At 41.1% G+C, this 20463-nt stretch overlaps 1 protein-coding gene across 2 annotated transcripts in view; it reads left to right on the top strand.

The window, feature by feature from the left end:
* Positions 1 to 527: 527 nt before the first annotated feature.
* Positions 528 to 20463, top strand: part of STK26 (serine/threonine kinase 26) — a 32064-nt gene continuing 12128 nt past the window's right edge. The window contains exons 1-3 of one of the 2 annotated variants that reach the window (XM_040571884.1): positions 528 to 808; positions 927 to 1046; positions 16867 to 17097. In XM_040571884.1, coding sequence (XP_040427818.1) covers positions 1041 to 1046; positions 16867 to 17097 — 237 coding nt within the window. In that variant the 5' untranslated portion in view covers positions 528 to 808; positions 927 to 1040. Of the gene's footprint in view, positions 809 to 904; positions 1047 to 16866; positions 17098 to 20463 lie in introns of those variants that run through there. The other variant, XM_040571885.1, reaches the window with a different exon arrangement.

Genomic DNA, 20463 nt, shown 5'->3' with positions numbered 1-20463 from the left:
AACCCCATAAAACGTCCACTGGATTACTTACACCACCAGTGTGTCTCTGGGGCACGGGAGCCCGAGGTACAGGTGCTGTGACAGTGTGTTTGTGGGTACGGGGCGCAGCGACTGTTTGCCCAGAGGTACAGACGCTGTTTGGTAGGACAGGGCCCAGCGACATCGTGCCTGCAGGGGACATGGCCCTCTGACAGTGTGCTTGAGGGGGACACGGCCCTGTGGCAGTGTGCTTGAGGGGACAGGGCACTGTGACAGCGCGCCTGAGGGGGACGGGGCACGGTGACAGCGCCTGAGGGGTCCAGGCCGGTGTGACAGCGTGCCCGGGGGCCCAGGGCAGTGCGACAGAGCCCGAGGGGCCCAGGGCGCAGCGCGACGTCGCGGGCGGCCTCGTCGGCGTGACAGCGGGGCTGAGGGGCCCCGCCGCAGCCCGACCGCCACTCTCTGCCCGCCCGGCCCGGGCGGCGGCAGAGGCGGGGCAGCTGACGCCGGGGCCCGTGGCGGCGGCGCGGCGGCGGCTCCGCCCCGCGAGGCCGGAGCCGAGACGGAAGAAGCCGCCGCCGCCGCCGCGCAGCAGCCGCCACCTCCTGCCGGAGCCCGACATGGCGCTCTGAGCCCAGCCCGGCCGCGCCGAGAGCCGCCACCCGCGCGCCTCTCCGGGGGGCTCCGAGCAGCCGCCCCCGCGCCGGCACCGGGAAGCTGGGGCATGGGCAGGGCCGCTGCTAGGAGCCCGGCAGGCATGGGAGGAGAGCGGCGCTAGGGTCGCCGTCCCGCCCGCCTCGCAGCTCGGCCCCAGCCCCGCGGCCGCGAGGTGAGTCGGCGGCGGGCGAGCGGGCGGGGGCGTCCGGGCAGGGCGGGCCGCGCGGGGAGGGGAAGGAGGGAGCACGGCCCGCCGCTGAAGCCGCTCCCCGCCGCTTTGTTCCTTCCAGGCCCCGCCGCCGCCGCCCAGGAGCAGGGAGGCCGAGAGAGGGGAGCAGCCGGCGGCGCCCGGCCGCCGCAGCCCGCCATGGCCCACTCCGCCCGTGGCGGTGCAAGTGCCCGGCATGCAGGTGAGCTCCGCGCAGCGCCGGCCCCAAAATGGAGGCGCCGGGCCCGGGCTCGGCCCCCGGCTCCGGAAGCGGCGCTCCGCGGCCCCGCCGGCGGAGGCCGCCGCTGGGGCGCCGGGTGCGGGGGACCGCGGGCGGGCGAAGCGGGGTGGGCGAAGCGGCCTGGCCGCGGAAAGGCCGCGCCGGCCTGTGGAGGAGCGGGGGAAGGCGGCGGGCCGGAGCCCTGGCCCCGCGGGACGGGGTGCCGCGAGGGTAACGGGAGGCCGGGGGGGGGCCGCGCCTCGGCGAGCCGCTTGGGGGAGGGAGCGCTGCGGCGGCCGCGTCCCGGCAGCCGGCCCCTGGCGGGCGAAGGGTTTCTCTCCTCCCCCCTTTGTTCAGGCATCCAGGAGCACGTAAAGAGCTTCTAAAACTGATTAAAGGCGCAGTGAAGTTAATCGCAGGGCGTGCGGGTGCGCTGTAAATGACATATCGGCCTCGCTGGCAGGCGTACCTCCTGCAGGACTTCCCCACCGACGTGCACTTGGCGCTGGGGCCTGTAGTGCAGAGTCTCAGAGGACCTTGCGCTCGTGGAAAAGTGAGGGTCCGGTGTTCACGCAGCGTAGCAGCCACCTTGCTGTTGGGAGCCATCATCCTGTGAGAAACTTCCACCTCTCTGTGGCTGGGAATGAGGCTTTGTGTCATTTATATGTTTGTGGCACTTGCTTAAAAAATGAGCTAGTATATAGCTGATTTTTCATAGGAAGGTGGGAATACCTCTGATTCTTCATTCTTACTCTATTGGACAATCTAATACAAGTTTGGTCAAAGATCTTATCAAGCAAAGAGAAGCTATGCTCATTTCAGCATTGGGCTTTGCTTGTCAAAGACTGGCAGCCCAGTCAGCGTTTCCAGCTTTCTCTCAGCTTGTTAGGATAGTCATTGCCTGTATAACAGCCAAGTTTTTTTTTAATTTTTTGTTGTTTGTTCCAGTAACACAGAAGCCTTTATGATACATCTCTATATATGTGAGATGTACAGTTAATAATTTAGGAGGTTTCAGAACAGATATTTAAAACTTCTTTTGGTCAAGTATCTTCCATGTCTTTAGAAAGTGTAGAATGAGGTTATAAAGAGTATTTATGTATTAATTTATGTCGGTTACAATACCAAGGTTTTGCTTTAATTTTTTTGATTTCAAATAGCTTGCAGGCCTTTTAAAATCAGTTAAATTTTGGTCATCCACTGACTTTTTGTTTATATAAAAGGACATAAACTACACTCAGCCTCCCTGTTCTATTGATATGTCAAGGTTACTGTTGGGTTGGTACATCCTCAACAATGGGAAGCTAAAGAAACTTTGTGATAAGATTTACAAGCTTTAGCCTGAGCTTCTTTATTTATATCCTCTGCCTTTGTTAGTATTTTCATATTTGGGAGACTTGTATTTCAAAATCCAAGTTTGTCAATTCTTTATTTTTGTATTTGCTTAATGTATCGCTGTCCAATTTCCCGTAGCTGCCCTGTCATCACAAAAGGACCTTGAAATTATTTAAGGTCCTGTTTTCCATTGTTAAACAAATAAACTTTATGTAATACTGCACTTAGTTCCACGAGTGTTTTTAGCTTAACCCAAGTTTCTTAACCTATATCTGTAGGTTTAAAGCAAAACCTTTTTTAACTGTTAGGTATGTACAGCTGCATAGAATTAAGAAATCTTTATCAAGGTGACTTTTTTTTAATGAAACTATACACAAGTTCTGACAGTCTAAAGTAAAAAAGGGATAGGCTTTGGTGCAAAATTACTCTGTTCGCTGCTCTTAAAGAAGAGTAGTTTATGGGGAAAAAAAAAGCTCTGGAAGAGGGTGGTAGTCTGAAGTATAAGGACTGCTTTTTTTTTTTAAACTTATTTGAAATATTCAGTCAGGATCATCTAAGGGATTATAAAAGCATCCCTGCTTCTGCCCAACATTAAAATGAGTGCATGGTGACTGAAGAAGGAATAAATAGGTTCATCTGTGATGGAGGAAAATCTATTAGTTGCCTTAAAACTAGCACTGTGTGAAAGCGCATGTGATGTCAAACCCCTTATTTTGTAGTCTGTGTTGAGGGAAATAACTTACTGAATATAACAGCTGGAAACTGAATTTGCCAGAGAATGTGTTACAGGTGCGAACCCTTCTATTTTATGGTAATCCTATGATTTATATCCCATTTCATTATTTAAAAAACAAAACTCAGACTGGTGATAAACTGTCAGACTCTTCTTTTTGGAGTTTTACAGAAACTCTTTTGACTGTTCTAAGATCTTTCATCTAATAAAGTGTCAGATTTCCTTTAAAAAAATAAATCCAAACATAGAAAAATTACTGAAGGTCACATAGGGTTATTCTGGTGAAGTTGGAGTCTGACTTTGAGTGCCATGAGAACGGTGGAAGACCCAGAGGTAGTATTGTCTGTTGCCCTTGTGAGTAGTTACAGAATCATTTGTTTATATAGTAGTGGCATTCCGTTTATCCTGTCTTGTGTCCCTAACAAAACCAAGTATTATACCTAACAATTCATGCCTGCGCAAACAACTTCCTAAAGATGTTTTTCTCCCCCCTCAGCTTTTTGGAAAGGCTCCATTTGGACCACTTGTATGATGTTAACTTAACCCAGCTATCAAACTTCTAAGACTGTTTAATATAGTCAGAGTGCTTAGTGAATGTACAAAATGAGTGCTTTGAAGCTGAGCGTGATACTCCAGGTTATGGTATTTTATACAGAATGCAAGATTAAAAGGAAAAACAAGGTTGATGGATCTATGTGAGCACAACCAATGTGCCCTGATTACACAAGGTACACTTTGCTATGAAAGTCAGGTTGGAGTTTTTATTCAGTGATGCCATTGTAAGTTGGGTCCTCTTTCTAATGAGATAAAATACTCAAAATATTTTTTAGGCTGAAATACTTAGAAATCTCACAGTGAAGTGAGCATCTTGTTGACTGTGGCAGTGTCTTGGAGGAATCCAATTGAACTGATACAGAGCGTTTTTGGACAGGGCATGCAAGACAGATGAGATATTAGAGCTGAGCCTACCTGTGTATTTCTACCAACCCGGGGATTATACTGAAAATGACAGTGTTGCTGGAGTGAGGGTGTTGGACCCTTTATTGCTAGCCATACGCTTTGGCATTTCTCCTTTCCAGCTGGCAAGATGCATAGTTCAAAGGATTATGTTTGTTTCAAATGATCAGAAAGTTTAAAGTATGTTAGTCACTTCAGATTGATGTATCTTCTGATGAGCTTATGTTATTGACAGCATCTTATAAATTACTCGAAAACCTCCAGCCTCTCTTGTAAGCTTACAAATAAGTGACGGTTAACCTTTCTAAGGCGGACAGTGAGGAAACTTTGCTATTAGCATCCTGAATTTCCAAACTAGTTCGTAGACTTCAACAATGGAACTTCACTCAAGTAATACTTTTAGTTGTTACAGTTTTTTATGTATAAACGTTTCCTATTCTAACTTGCTCTGCAAAATAAGTCTGAAATACTCATCCATTAACTCATGGAAATGTTGATTCTTTGCTCTATTCTTCCTGTCAGTATGCACGTCTCTGGAACTTGCTTTGGGGCTTTGTTACCTCTGTATCTATGCTATGCTATCCTTCTAAACGCTTTTTTCTTTTTTTCTAATGGCTTCATCTCCTGATGCTGTGTGGCAGTAGTCTTCAGGGCAGCCAGCAAGGTTATTTAGACCTGATCTGCTTTCCTTGGCATCCAGATTATCTTGCAATAAGGAACCTACCTTCCTCTAAAAGCAGAGCAGCTAGAAACATGTGACCTGTCAGCCAGTGTACTCTGATTCATAGTTGAGGGATTGCTTGATTAAATGCAAACTCAGATGTACAGGTGAGCTTTGCTCTCTGTGCTGCCAGTGAACAGACTGACTGTAAGGTGCTGCTCGCTGAACAACCTGAGCTTGGCAGCTGGAGATTCTATCCCTGCGGGATGCTCAGGGGCAGATCAGTTACAATCTAGTTGTTGGATGGATATAGGAAGATGACAGGAGTAGTAGTGCTTAGACTTGGAAGTGGTAGACTTCATAGACTGAGGGGGGAGAAAAATACACTTTCTCTTAAACTGGTGCATTTGTAGAAACAGACTCTTTATGCGCAGTGCCTAAAGATAAGCGCTGGAGGTGTGTCAGATTGCTAGTAAACCTTATTTATTATGGTTACAAGGGTGAGACTTATGCTAAGAGCAAGTAATTTGTTACTGTCAGGTACTTACATGTTTAGAGGGTGTGCACTAGAGGAACTTAAACCTTTGAAAAAGGATCCGTTCAAGGATCTGTTAATATATTACTGTCCACAGATCTGAATTGGCATCCAGATAGTGCCACAGCGAGTTTGAAAAGGCTTTTACACTCAGAAATGTGACTTACCTAGAGGAAAGTGGAAAGTCTAGCACTTGAAGGTCACCGGAAAACTTACACAGTGCCTAAAAAACTGGCATTCCTTGTGATTGATCACGAATGGACTCTGATAAATACCTTGGTGCTGTTTCAGTTCCTTGATTTGTGCTTTGACCCACAGTGCAGTCAGACTGCAGGAAGATAGCATTTATGACTTGTGGAGAGCATGCCTCTTTGCTACTTGTAGTAGATTCACATAAAAGTATTTGTGGAATTCAGCACTGCAGTTGTTCTTTTCCTGGTTGTACTTGATGTACAAGCTGCATTGAATGTAACAGTCTGCTAACTCTGGTCAGGCTTCATTAGCTGAGCTTGGTCCTTCTGTCTCGTGCACTGTGATAAGTTATTCTGATGACAAAGAAAAGTAGGGCTCAGTCATACTTGAACTGTCGTAGTGTTATCAGAGGAGGATAGAGTGAGCTTTGGAAAGTGTTTGCTGCATGGAAGTTATATTAGGTATAACCAACTGGAATTCAGCAGATGCTTTTATCAGTCAGGAGAAAAAAATCCTCAACAGTCTTTTCCTGTTATTTTTTTTGTGCAGATTTTACAGTTTTATACACTTGTTAAGTGCACTGACCTGGAATTCAGCAAATCTGCTGAAGCTGCAGAGAATACATAAAACAAACTCAACTCTTCTCACCTTAATTGCTTTGCTTTTCTGCACCATCTGATGCTATCAGTTTTGAGCAGAGGGTAATTCAACTTAAAAATACATAATTCTTATTTTATTCGGTAGTGGTTATTCTATTGAATTTAACATTGAAAAGATTCATATGGGCTGTTTTTTGAACTCCAACAGCTTGCTGTTATGGTTTTACAAGTCCTGATGAAAGGTTGTTTTTTCTTCCTTTTCTCAAGAAGGAGAAAATACATTCGTAGCTCAGTGCTGTATTGCACTTTGTTTAAAAAAATAAATCTCATTTAGATGTTTACTTTGAGGGGAAGATTCTTTATATGATAAAATATCCCGAGTTGGAAGGGACCAACAAAGATCATCGAGTCCAACTCCTGGCTCCACGCAGGACCACCGCAAAACCAAACCCTGTGTCTGATAGCGTTGTCCAAGTGCTCCTTGAACTTTGGCAGGCTCGGTGCCATTCCCACTTCCCCAGGGAACGCCTGACCACCCTCTCCGTGAAGATGCATGGTTACTTCGTGGCATGCCGTTGAGAGTATATGGCTACTTGTGCCACTGCAGTGATGTTTGTAACGTGAGGCCTGTGAAACATCTTAGTAAGGATGGGCAAGCATATTATCCTCAGTTTTCATTGGTTTTAGTGCCCCGAAAATACGGTTTTCGATCTTCTCCAAAAGTGAAAGGATGAATTTAAACCCGTTAGTGGTTGCATCACTCATTAACTCTTTGGTGATTAACTTCAGATTTAAGAAAGGGTCACCAACTGTGAAAAGTGATAAGAGGCTATCATTTGTTTTTCTTTTTTCCAGCCTTAGGAACTGAGTTTAATAATTGCCGGGCACTCGGAGTTCAGGGGTGGGTTTTGGGGGAGGATGGGTTGGGGGATAAACAGCACAAGATTGGTTGTGAAACAAATAATTTTCTTGCACGCTGTAATTAGTGGCTACATGTATGCTCTCTTTGCAGAAATAAAGAGTAGATGAGGTGAGCTGCTGTTGCAAGTCCTGCTATTTCTTTCTAACTTAAAATTGCTGAAAATCACATCCCTTCCTAATATTGTCTCACCAAGTTTCTTGGTGTTTTTAAACTCTATTTAAAGAACTGTCATTTGTTCTTTAAACTTTCGGCAGTTCTTCTAGAATAAGTCTGTTCTGCTGATTAGGTGAGGATCACTGAGCACACTCAGTTCTGAAGGAGACTTAAATCTCATGAGAAGGGTGCCCATCTAGTGATAGTCACTGAAAACTATTCTCCCAGAGGGATTGCTACCTAAATAAATAGGGCGAAAGAACCTCCATCAGAGAAGCTAAGCTATTAATAAAGGGTCTGACAAGGTAACAGTAGCTTGCTGGTCTTGTTCTTCATCATACCTTGTGCATGTGGTTTTGCAGGGAGATGCTATATACTGTGTGTGTGATTAGGTCCGTAGCTCAGGAAGGAGTTTCAGCGTAGATCTTTCTTGATTGCAGTTCTTGAAAGCTTTATTCATAGTTCAGTGTTAGAAGTGTGAAGCAAAGTTTATCTTACTAAAGTCTGGATTTGAATGGTCTTGGTTGAGGCAGTGTATCTGGAGAAGCTTCATGGAGTGTTGTAGCTCAGATCTGCATGAATTCTATATGCTCTCTTGAATGAGAAATGTTATCTGCAGGTGTAACTCTTGAGCTATGGGAATCTGAGAGCCCAGGGTGGCTTCCCCTTTTCATGGACCAGAAGTCAAGAACCATCTGTTCAGTTCAATGTTAGTATTCCCTCCCTCCTCATCTTCTGCGGGCGTTTCATTCAACTGGATACTGTTAGGTCCTGAATGTTGGAATAATGTTTACTGGGGGGCTGTCAGAGGCTATATGCTTGCTAGATGTCAAGTTGTATTTCAGTGCAGGCTTCAGCTTCAGGAGCTGAACACAGAGTAAATAATAAAAAATCAAAACCAAAAATACTGCGTACCTCAGAATGACTAATATTATTGTAAAGTGCCTGAATGTAAAGTGCTGAGCGAAAAAGGTTGAAATTCCACTGATGTAAATTGACTTAAAAGCATATAGAGAAACTGGGAGGGGAGGAGGGGTGTAAGTGCATTGCCATTGTCGGCAGAGACTTCTGCTGGCTGGACCTGCCCTCCAGCAGAGGTTGGGTGTGGTGGGGCAGACTGGCAGGGAGATCATTGCCATTGATCTCTCACCTAGGAAGGTGTTATCTGGCAACCGGTCACAACAAGAACATTTTTACATTCCTGCTCAGCTTTATTCCAGCATAGATGTCAAGAAGAATCTTTTTTTTGGGGGGAGCGGGGGGAGGGTGTTTCTCTTCCTCCCCTCCACCTCCCTTTGCCTTTTATGTAACAAGATGCTTTGCCATTGCTATGAATGAGCTGCAGAGTAATTGGAAAAAGGAGTTTCCTGAAATGGCCAGGTTGGTTCTGGTAGGGTAGGTTTTTCACTTCCTTTGTAGCTCATTTTGGAGTTCTCTTTTTTATTTTTTTTCTCCCCTCCTCCGTTGTGTGTGTCAAGGGAAACCAGCTGATGTGATCTTTTTGGATTTCAGCAAAGCTTTTGACACAGTTTCCCATAGGATTCTACTGGACAAAACGTCCAGCATGCAGCTAAACAAAACCATCATATGGTGGGTGAGCAATTGGCTGACGGGCAGGGCTCAAAGGGTTGTGGTAAATGGGCACCTGTGTGGTATCAGGAGTTGGACTCGATGATCCTTGTGGATGCCTTCCAACTCGGGATATTCCATGATTCCATGTGTCTGGTAGCTTCAGGTCCAGTGTGATTGATAGGATCAAGGGCCAGCGTCCAAGAGCAGACCACAGCTTTTGGGCCAGTGGTCACGTAGCCTTGGAGAGAGGACAGGAATCTAGGAATCCAGTAGACTGGTGTATTATTTGTCCTTTCTCAAAACGGTCCCCTCCAAAACTAAAGGAATAGTATGATATCCTTGAACTGTGGGTTCCCATTTGGGGTTATTGCAGGCAGTGGTTATTCCTAGAGAGCTATCAGTGGTAAATAAAGTTGTGGCCTGGTCTTCCCCCCGTGTCATGTTTTGGAGCCATCTTTTTTTTTTTTCCAGCCAGTGTTTTCCTGCCGTGTTTTAATGTTGTTTAGCCCAAAAGTAAGTAGTGACTGCTTCTCTAGAGAGATTTAACAAGGATACTTATATGTGCATTAAACTCGGTCTTGTTGCTGCTTTCTAGTTTAGGAACTAGCATGTTAAAAAGGTGGAGTTTGTTGTTTTTGTCCTATCTGGATTATTGTATGAGTTTAGCCTTACTTTACAGGAGGGAAATCAGTGTTACCAGGTTCCAACTTGCACAGGAGGAGTCCTAAAATGGCTTCTAAGAGCAGTAAGAGGCCTTTGAAATTTGTGTAGCAGGTGCCATCTTGTATCTTGTTGCAGGTACTAAACCTCCAAATATTGGGAAAATAGCCCAAATGCCGAAACGATATAATTTACTGCTGGTAGAGTGCTGACGTAGATGTTCCTTTAAATGGGTGTGGCAAAAATTGAAAAAAAAATTGTTTATGTACTGATAAGCAGGCTGCTAGCTGAAAGGAAAGGCATAGTGCTAAAAGCAGACTGCAGCCCATAAATGGCTATTTTTCCGTGTTCCTGTTAGACGTGGCTTTTGTAATCTCTCTGCATATTGGGTATTTCAAAGCAGTTTGTAAAATTAGGCGAATACAAATATTCTTCAGCAACAAGAAGCTGTAGTAGTCTTCTGACTTGTAATTCAGATGTACAGGCAGTTCATTGAGGTGGGTTAATTACCCATTCAACAGTCATTTGTCCTGCGCTGTTCAACAAAGGAGATTAAATTTGTTTTGAAAGATCAGCTTGTTGAACTCCATAATAAATGCAGAATGGAATTTGAACATTTTGGGATACAGGAATCTGTTGAATTCTGACTGACTTCTGTCTCCATCAAAGCACACCCATCCATCTTAGCTATGGAGTGCTGTCACTTGAGGCTTTTTTCTTTTCCAAATCACAGTAAGGATCTAGTCACCGTTATTTGTGGCTTTCCTCCCCTTTACATTCCCCTGACTTGCTAGGCCATGCTCACTGATGAAAGCAAACAGAAAGATATGAAGCAGTATGCGGAGGTTTGAGGACTTTTTATTTAAATATTTTACAATACTGGATAGTTAAAATGTATCTGTAAGGATTTTCAGTTACAGAGAAGCTCACTGGCATGAGGACTTTCTTTTTGTCTTTTTCCACTATGCAGAATACTCAACATAAACAATTGGTGTAATTTTTTAATTGCCAGTGTCAAAGAGCTAATCTTTGGAAAAACGTGTTGTAATTCTTGCTTTTGGCTTATTTATCCTATTCCTTAAGCTTCTTGTGCTGTGTTACCAAAGTGGAAGAATAGCTAAGAACAGAGGAAGTGAGTTTGTTTGTTTCCGTTTTCAGTGCAGTGTGCAATTGACAGCATGCATCTGCCATGGGTCAGAGGGTGGGTTGGAGGATGGAGGTGATTCCTTCCTTAAAAATCTGAGAATGGGCGAGAATGAAAGCAGACTTTAAAATTTGATAGTCATAAGAATTTTTAAGCAGCTGGCCGTATAGCTAACGTGATGAAAACAAAGCCATATGGGTTTTTCTCTGCTTGCTTTTTAAAGAACATTGTATTATAATAATGTTCTCAGGTTTTTACTGAAAATGGCAATGAGTCTTGCCCTTGTCAGATAAGGGAGATGCTTTGTAAAGGGTGTAACAGGTCAGGTCCCATCTAAGGAGATAGAGCTCAGATCTAGTTTTTATTACCTGTGGTACAGAAAAGTTAGTGTAAAGGTTTGATACTTTATATAATGAAATAATTTTGTTGTCAAAAGCACTTTTTCCTTCAGCAATTATCAGTTATGGTAAATATAATAAAGTATCTATTATCTTGATGATTGAGTCTGAGAAAGGACTGTGGGGTAACATCAGAGTTCAGGTCCATGCAAAAGTCAGTGAGAAGCCAGAGTATGTACAAGATGGAGGAAAAAACATGGCTACGGGTTCCGCCCTTGTATTGAATGTCTGCAGGTTAATTTTTTTGACTCTTTGTAAGTGATAATGGATTTGCACCTGTGCTTTTATTGACTTCAAGGTATTTTAATATATATATACAAGCATATGGCACTGTGTGTATGAGTAACTTTAATCGTAATAGGATTTTAAAGGAAAATGGAAGGGGTGGAGGGGGGAGGAACTCTAGGAAGTATAAAAAAAACTCTCTCTACCTGTGGTGGCTTTATTGTAAAGAAGTAGAATATTCCCTGTGCAGATGAAATACAGAAACTTATCTCTCTCTATATATATCCACGTATATGTTAGAATACGCATAGTGTACACTTAATTTCATATCTGAAACTGCATGTAGATAATGTATGAAAAGAAATTCAGTCAAGATATTTTTACTATATCTATTGAGTAAAACATTATTCTAAAGTTGTCCTGTACCCTGTTAGTTTCACCATGCCTATTCCCCTCTTAATTTCATTTTTATTTGGAATTTGAATAGAATAAAAATGTAGAGGTAACTTTTTCTCTGAGAATAGATAAATATCTATGAGTGGATGGATAGCCTATGATTTCAATGTGCTTGACCCAGATTCAGTGTTTTGTAAGAGCCTGATAAATGCTGAGACTAGATTAAGTGACTTAATTTTTAATCTGGTTTTCTTTTTACTGACTTTCAAGTGTCTTTTCATTGTATTTCAGGTATGAATTCTTAAGACAATAAGTGGTATCTTGGAGATTTTACAGATAACAGTAATTATTAAGCCTAGCTTAATCTTATTGTCAGCAATAACTCAGGTATTGGGAATTCAGAGAAATCCTAGTGCAGTATCTGCGGGCTTCAGCAACAAAGTTGGCACATGTTCTTGATCTGGCATTTTAATGCTAACATGGCTGTGGGGCTGCCCAGCAAATTAATTACAGGGATGTTTTTTGTTTGGTTTGGTTTGCTTTTAATGTTTTGCCATAACGTAATCTTTTCTGGAAGCTTTCTTTAAGATGACTCTTTTCCTTAAAGTTTGCCTTTGACTTGTACCTGACTAAAGGTCAGGCCTTTATTGTAGCAGTTGTTTGAAATGTCTTTTAAACACATGGCTAATCTGATGACTTCCAAAGATACCACTATATGTTAGGGTGTCATTGAAGCAGATACGTGAAAAATATGACAGTAGATACTCAAGTCTTCTCATACTAGCCTCTTAGAAAATCTGAGCTAATTATATTTTTATAAATGATCTTTTAACTGTGTATTTCTGCAATGTTTCACAATGTAGGTGAACTATTCTGTATTATTCCTACAATTTTAAGAGAACTTCCGTTCCAAATAAAGCCTGGGAGATGCTTGAAAAATCCAGCTAATGTAACACCATTTATGGGTGAGGTTTTAGAAATACTGTTAAGACAACAGTCTTTATGTTCTCACATGGATGGACTACATAGGAATCTAATGTGACTGTTAAATTATTTGCTTTGGGAGACCTGGAGGATGCTGCTTTTGATTTAGTTAGATGCAAGGCATTAATTCAGTTTCTGTCCGAGGTACTTGGAAGCTTCTCTTTTTTCATCCAGTTGTACTCAGTACCCGTTAATGAAATACATTAATGAACCTTCTTACAGGAAGACCCAATTCAGGTCTTACAGGCTGGACTAGGTGACCTCTTGAGGTCTCTTCCAAGACAAAATGTGGTATGATCCCGTGACTCCATGTGTGTAGATGCATATGTGTATGAACTCAGTAATGGCACATATTTGGATACGAGGACGGCAGAGATTTCGCTAAACACTAGCGCAAGCAGTGTAGTTGTGCTGCACTGGTGAAATGGTGGACTTCCTAAGCTATGCAGAGGGCTTGTATCGTCATGCTCGTGCTGGTGCTATTGTTACTCATGCTGGATAGATTGAAGTTGGCATGTATATATGCCTGTGCTTGTCATATTTGTTGCTGCTTTTGTCTGTGGTAACAGATTTAGGGAGTAGAAGAGCCATAAATTCTCTTCCTGACCTGTCCACTTAGAGGTGTTATCTTACCAGAGGTGATGATGGAGTTCACACACTGCCTATTGATACCACCTGCTCTTCAGCAGATATGGCTCTCCATAGGAACCTATTAAAAAAAAAAAGTGCTGTTATTCATGCTGGCAACTTGCAAAGCTTCTAATCCTTTTTGCTATTCAATGAAATATCTGTGAAAGAATATAGAATAACAGTTTTGGTCAGGAGTATTAATAGTGTTGCATTTCAATTTCTACCATATTAGAAGCTTAGCTGGCATCTCTACTGCAAAATTTCGGTGATCTATATTGGGGGTGTATATACACACACTTTTATTTACATAAATCTCCACCCTTCTCTGTACTAGGAGGAAGAGAATAGGCATTGCTGCATCTTTTAATTTTGCCTTTGATTAGAAAGTAGTAGTCTTTAGTTTTTGTTTGTTTTTATCAGATGTAAAGAAATACTCATGTAGAACAACCTTAAAGACAAGGTAATTAAAGAAAGGTAAAAGCAAATATGTTTCAAGATGCAGTCTTTGTTCTAAGCCTGTGTTTTAAGTAATGTAAGGGTTCTTAGGTTGAAGCCTTTCCAAAAGAAATTATCTCAACATTAGCCATAGTTGTTCAGAAATACTTGTTTTCGTCCTGGAGCATCCTACAGATGCTTGTCAGCCTCGGAAGCCGTAACAGAAGCTGTAAAACTGACTTTGCTTGCGGTAAAGGGATTTGCTCAGAACAAAGATTCAGCTTCTCCCTTTAGTAATTCCGCACTATTTGTTCGGCTCTGAGCTGCCTTTGTTCCACCTCTCTCTCCCCTGGGTGTGCACAGTTCTGTGGTGCCATCTTTTGCCTGTACTCCAGCACTCCCACGTGATGGCATTAGGAATTGCCGGAAGTTAAAATAGCTTTTAAAGCTGTGATTCACCTGAAGTAGCTTGGGGGAATTGTGAGGCCTGTCTCGTTTTGTTGATGACCAACCGTTAATTGGTTGTATAAGGCTGAGTGGTGTGCATTTCCCATGAGGATCCCAGAGGAATCTTCTACGTAAGGTTTCTCCCCAAGCAAAATCCAAGAGCAGCTCTTTGAGTTCATCAAATGCTTGTAAAGGTTAGATCAGCTGCCTGTGTGTGGGATTAGGTCCCTTTTGTTTTACCTATATGGAAGAGTTCAGCAGGTTTTCTATCCAATCCAACAGCACTAATTAACTCGAATGGGCATCCCAGGCTCTTAAGCATCTCAAAGTGAAGCTGGTATTTCTGAAGATGACTGTTTAGGGGTTAATGGAAAGTTTTGCCAATCCTCTCTCTTCACTCTTTCTGGGGGATTTTTGCTTATGTCAACAGAGAACTATTGGTTAATCATTCTTATCCCAACTGGGGTCGTAGTTCAGAAACACATTAGTTTGCTAGCTAAGTAACAGTTCTGCAGCTTAACTAGCAGCAGGAGAAGGCCGGGTGGCAGTTGCTGCTGCTTTTGCCATACTTGTCCCCAAAATATTTTTTGAAACAGCTCTAAAAATGAACTTTGAATTCAGATTATTTTTATAGTCTTAATAATAAAATGCCATACACTACTGCATAAACTCCTGCCATCATTGTGACTGTCTTTGGGTAATTTGAAGATTTACCGTTCTTTCATCTAACTGAAAACTTTCCAAGCGTCTGAGGCCTACAGTCATTTTCTTTCCTTTTAAAACAATGTTAATTATCTCCGATTTCAGGTCACAATAGTACTTATCTTTTTTTCCACTTGCTTTGATTGTGTATTTGCTTATCTTTCAAGTCCTTCAGATCTATCAACAGATGAAAATACACATTTTTTTGCTTAATTATTTCTCTGAAGGTGTGTTTTGTGCTGTTGTTGTTGTTGTTTCGTGGTGTTTTAATGGAGCAAAGTAGTAAAGGGCTCTTTGTAGACAAAGGAGAAATTCCTTATTCTTTTCGCTTTAATGTGCTACCCAGGAACAACGTGTCCTGTATATTTGCAAAATCTAAAATCTAGCTACACAGATCAGCATGAACCTGCCATACTACTACATGTTCCCTCCTCTTGTGATAGCACAAATGACAGCTTGGTATATATGAGCAGTGAATTGATTCTGCTGAAAATAAACCTGACAAATCATATGGTTAAATCCTTGGTAATCTGTTCGGATTCATCTCACCATATTGTGGAATAAATTCTGGTCTTGATCGAAGGAACGGAACAATAATAAGGGGCCAGTAAGGAAATGAGATTAGTTCAGTCCAAAAGGAACAAAATAGCAATGTTTTTGTTTTCCTGGTAAAGGTTTTGCATCTGTTTGCAAAAGGATTGATGTGAAGATGTTTTCTGGAGTTTCATGTTGGTATTGGAGTATTTTGTTATGCAAGGTAATCTGTGCACTGGCTTAAATATCTGCTTTTGCTAGATAGGTTCTTTCATGACAGCTCACTTGTTCTGACCAGTGAGCAAGAAGTTTAGGGGTATGAGAAAGATCTCAAATTATCTTCGTTTTGTATTTTCAAAAGCTGATTTTTGAATCAGAGGGCTTTTTGGCAAAGTCCTCTTGTTTGAGGCTTGATCTGTGCAATGAATTGCCCAGTTCTGACAGCATTAGCAAATGAACAGTAGCAAAGTTGCGGTGAAGTGTTAGGGGTCGTCGTTCTCAAAATCCTGTTGTATTTTTCAGTAGACGGTAATATATTTAACTTGCTTACTCTGCAAAGCATGGGCTGTTGTGTTAACATGTCTGTTTTACCTCTTCAAAACACCTTTCTGAAAACTTTGTGTTCTGAAGTTTTATGTACTTAAACCGTGGGTCAAATTATCCATATCCTTCCTAAGTCACTGCTGCAGCTTTTGGGTAAGCAAGGTTCTCTCAGCAGTTGTGTTATGCTTTGTCTTGAAAGAAAAATGAGAATTTGCTGGGTGTTTGTTTGTTTTCCCTCCTGTCTACTTGAACGAAGCTGAGAAGTCTTAAAAAAAAAATCTTTATATGATATCACTCTTTGCTGATGTTAGAGCAGTTAACCTCCAGGGACTAGATCAGATGTCCTCAGCAGTGCTTTGCTGTCTGGTGCTCTGCTCCCCCTTCTAAGGCATGCTTGGGTGCTATCAGCAAGTTCAGATCAGTGCTTCAGTTTCACTTCAGCATTCTTATTCCTTCAAACTTCTCTCGATCCCTTTTGCTCAACTACCTGTCAGCACTTTCAGCTAACCTGAACATGTACAACCTTACCAGAAGCCCGGTGTGCTTGTTGGAGGCTGCTGGTGAACACTGGTATTGCGGTCCTCTCACAACTAACTCTATACTGTGTTGTTTGATGTAGTGCTTTGTCTGCCCCAGGCTGTTGGCCAGGTAGGAAGCCCAGCCTTTTTTTGCCCGAGTAATGATGTTTGTGCTTCTGTGCCAGTAATTGCGTTCCCCAGTCTTCTGAGTTATGCACGGGTAGGATTAATATTAAGGATGGCTCTGTTCTTTCCTTTTAAAGTGTTACGTGGGGAAATGAAATGAGATTTGTACCTGACTCTCTCCTTGGTGAGACTCATGTACCTTTAATATAATTGTGTAATGTATATTCTGTAACTAACAGTTGAATTAGAAGTTAGTGTATGGGAGACAAATTTATCTGATATGATCTTTCTAATAATAAATCTGGATGATGTGCTTTTTGGAAAGTAATAAGGGCTAATAAATTGGAAGTAAATTAAGATAACTCATATCTTTTTTCCCCTTTTTTTCTTTCTTTTTCCAGAACCATAGAGCAGACCCAGAAGAGCTATTCACAAAACTGGAACGCATTGGGAAAGGCTCCTTTGGTGAAGTCTTTAAAGGAATTGATAATCGGACGCAGCAAGTGGTTGCTATAAAAATCATAGACCTTGAGGAAGCAGAAGATGAAATAGAAGATATACAGCAAGAGATAACTGTTTTAAGTCAGTGTGATAGTCCTTATGTAACGAAATACTATGGATCATATTTAAAGGTAGTATATAGTATTGCACAGATATTTGCTGGCAGTATGTCACCCAGTTTCAAATGCTGCTAGGGAAAAAAAATCTGAATTTGAGGATATGTTGTTATGCCAACTTTTACTTTTTTAGTTGTTTTTTAGTTTTTCTTTGAACAGTTCTTTTCACTTTGTTTTGCTTCTTTTGCTGCATATTCTTTGAGTCTAGAATTTGCATAAAATGGCTACATGTCCTGCGGATAGGGGATTGCCATTGCTATTGCTTTTGGACCATAGTTTTCTTTCTTCCCCTACAATCTCTAGCACAATTTTGTGGCCTTTCTGGGGAAGGAAAAATACATTCATAGCTATACTAACAAAAACCTTTCTCTGATATGGAAAGAAATCGTGCACCTTGTAGAGATACCTTTGTGATTATGAAATATAGTAGGCCTGAGACAGTAGAACTGACATCAGCGTTATGTAACCACTTTGTAAAATGTTATATTTGTAAAAATGTTTTTTTAAAAAAAACCTACAACATAAAAAAAAAAAAACACAAACACCACAACCCTACAGAAATCCAAAATGTTGAGAAAGTCTTTTCAATTTCTGAAACTGTCCAGGTGTAATCATCTAAAATATCCCTTAAAGTATCTGCAGTGCATATGCTTTAGGTGACTTTTTAAAACTAAAACCATTCTAAAAAAGCTAAAAGCATTAACCGTAGTTGGTATTTAAAATGTTTGGTGTGGGGTTTGTTTTTTGAGGGTTAAGGTATACTGTTTTTGATGTTATTCCAAAGATATTTCTGATAAGTTGTCACACTTGAGAGTGATACTATAGAATTATTTGCAGAATCTATATAATAGTGTTCTCTGAGTTAGGTCCTAAATGTTATCCTCCTGGTTGTTCATCATTTTTACTTTGAGTTATAAAACCTAAATGTTTGCCCTGAAGTACAAATGTGTCAAGGTATGTCTTGGAAGTGTTTTTGCTTGGAATTAGTTCAGAATTAGACAGGGATTTCAACAGTTGTAAATGGGGAAATGAAACCTTGACTTGGTTAGTGGGGGGGAGGAGACATTGTTTGAGGGGTAGTGGATGGAGGAAGCTTCGTAAGCCATGAGTTGAACAGGGAAAGAAAATTGTCGTTTTATTATTACAGTAACATAGGTGCTAAAAGCGTATTCCAAATCTAAATAAGTACCTGTGCTTAACAATAGTGTCTTTGCCATTCTTGTGCAAGTCTTCTTTTTTTCCCCTTTTCTCAAATACATATATGTAGCTATTTTGTCAGTGCTATGAAACTTTCAACTCTTGGTTAGGGCTTTTTACTCTTTAAAATTTCCTGGCAAATATGGGCGTATATTAATGCTTCGTTACTTTCCTCACCACTGTTTGAGTTCTTTCCATTTCTGTTCTAGATGGATAAATTTTGAAAGATTAATGCTGATCTCCTGCTTACTTTTCGCACTTCTAATATTTTTGAGGAAGGAAAACTTCTGTGAAGTTTAGGGAGGTGTTTGTGGAATTTTGGTTACTCTTCCATTCCTTTAAGAAATTCATTTAAAAAAAAAGTCCACAGGAATGTTTTTCATCCCAGACTAGCCTGGTAGGTAATTCTATTGCTTGCTGTTCCCTGCTTAAGTAGTATCTTGGCTCCAAATTTTTCTAAGGTTAGGTTTATTCTTGGTTGCTAATACTAGAGCTTTCAACTTGAGATTCCTCAGTGGAAAGAGTGTATTAGCTTTGCTATAAATGTGCAAAGAATCTTTTATGCTGACTTTAATTTTGGTAATAACAGGTATTTTGAGAGTAGTATCTGTCTACTTTTTAGAATTTAATTGCTATAACTTTTAACTTTCTGTTAACTATTATTCTGAGAATGGCTGTCAGCCTAAGTATTCAACTCTGTAGTATTTAATTCTGGATTTAATTTCTACATACACTGTAGACTTCTTTTGGAAACAGAAGTATGTGCAATTTTGTTCCAAATGACTTTATAATTAAGGGTTAAAGAACACTGAGGCTAAATTCTGAAAATTAAGACGTTATTTCTTAGAAAGCAAAGTCCTAGGCTGTTGAGAGTAATAGCAGTTTGCTATGGATATGACTGGTACCACGATCACATTCAAAGCAGTCAAATAGGTTTGTTGGTGAATACTTATTTTCACTGATTTTTATATATATATAACTAACTCCTAGAAATACTTTAAGGTAGTGGCTAAAAGAGCATTAGTATACACTAAATAGAAGACATTTCAAAACATAAAAGATAATACTCTTCTTCTGTTTGCATCTTTTATTTGCCAGAAAACAAACGGGTTGAGCTCGATTGACCTCTTCTAGATAATGCTTATGGAATATAAATAGTTTACTGAAATATAATAATTATGTGTGTAGCTTTCTCTGAAGCTCTAGGAATGGTGTTAGAAATGTTTTTGCAGTTTTGCACTGCTTAAAGAGACTTTTCCTGTCTGTACCAAAGCAAACCATCAGTGCAGATGGTCAAATTGCTTTCAGTGCTTATTAATATATTTTAGTTGAATAATCCGGATCACTTTTAAAATACTGTTTGCAAGCTGCTGTTAATGAAGCCTACACGATTTGATGGGTTTTACTTTGAAGAAACTACACTTGAAACCATGTCTTGACTTCAGATTTTTCTTGTCTGTTCATCCAATTGAACTGTAACTGAACATCTTCTGTTGTAACTTACTCCCGTTAATTGACTGATTTTTAAGTAAACTTTGAACAAGCGGATGATTACTGTCATCGAGGTTTAGTCAGTCTCAACTTTTCTTCTGTAAGATACCATAGCTGATAATTGAATGTTATTTATGATTAAAACTTGAAATTAGAGATGTTAACTGTGAGGGTTTCTAATGGCAAGCTTTTCAGATGAGTGATTTTTGTTTTGTGTGGTCTATTTTAAGTATTCTGTAGCTTTACAGTTTGTTTAGTTTCCTACAGTTCCTGATGCAGAAGCAGCTTTGTGACTGACAGGAATGGACTGACCCAATCTTGGGCCTTGGGACTTGTCAGCAACATGCAGGCTCTTCCAGTTTCTGCTTTAGCTGGAGGAGCATCTGGAAGTGGGGAGGAAAGAGTGTTTTTATCTTGATTGCTTGACTTAACTAATTTGTAACTTAGTCAGCTCAGCAGATGCCATTAAGATACTCTAATGCTCTGCAGCCTAGCTGCTCTTTAGCTACAATATTTACATCTGACTTTTAAATGTGGTTTTAAAAATATGGACAGTCCTTGAATATTTTTACCTAACAATGTGAAGTTATTTATCTGTTATTAGACACTTCAAAAAACTTATCATTGATAAAAGATAGTAAGGCTTGCTTTTTTAGAGCTTCTTGAGATAAAGCTGATGCCAGTTTTCCATTA

The sequence above is a fragment of the Cygnus olor genome, chromosome 13, assembly GCF_009769625.2.
Source record: "Cygnus olor isolate bCygOlo1 chromosome 13, bCygOlo1.pri.v2, whole genome shotgun sequence".
NCBI classification, from domain to species: domain Eukaryota; kingdom Metazoa; phylum Chordata; class Aves; order Anseriformes; family Anatidae; genus Cygnus; species Cygnus olor.
The sequence above is the reverse complement of the archived record's forward strand: the minus strand, read 5'-3'. Positions and strand labels throughout refer to the sequence as shown.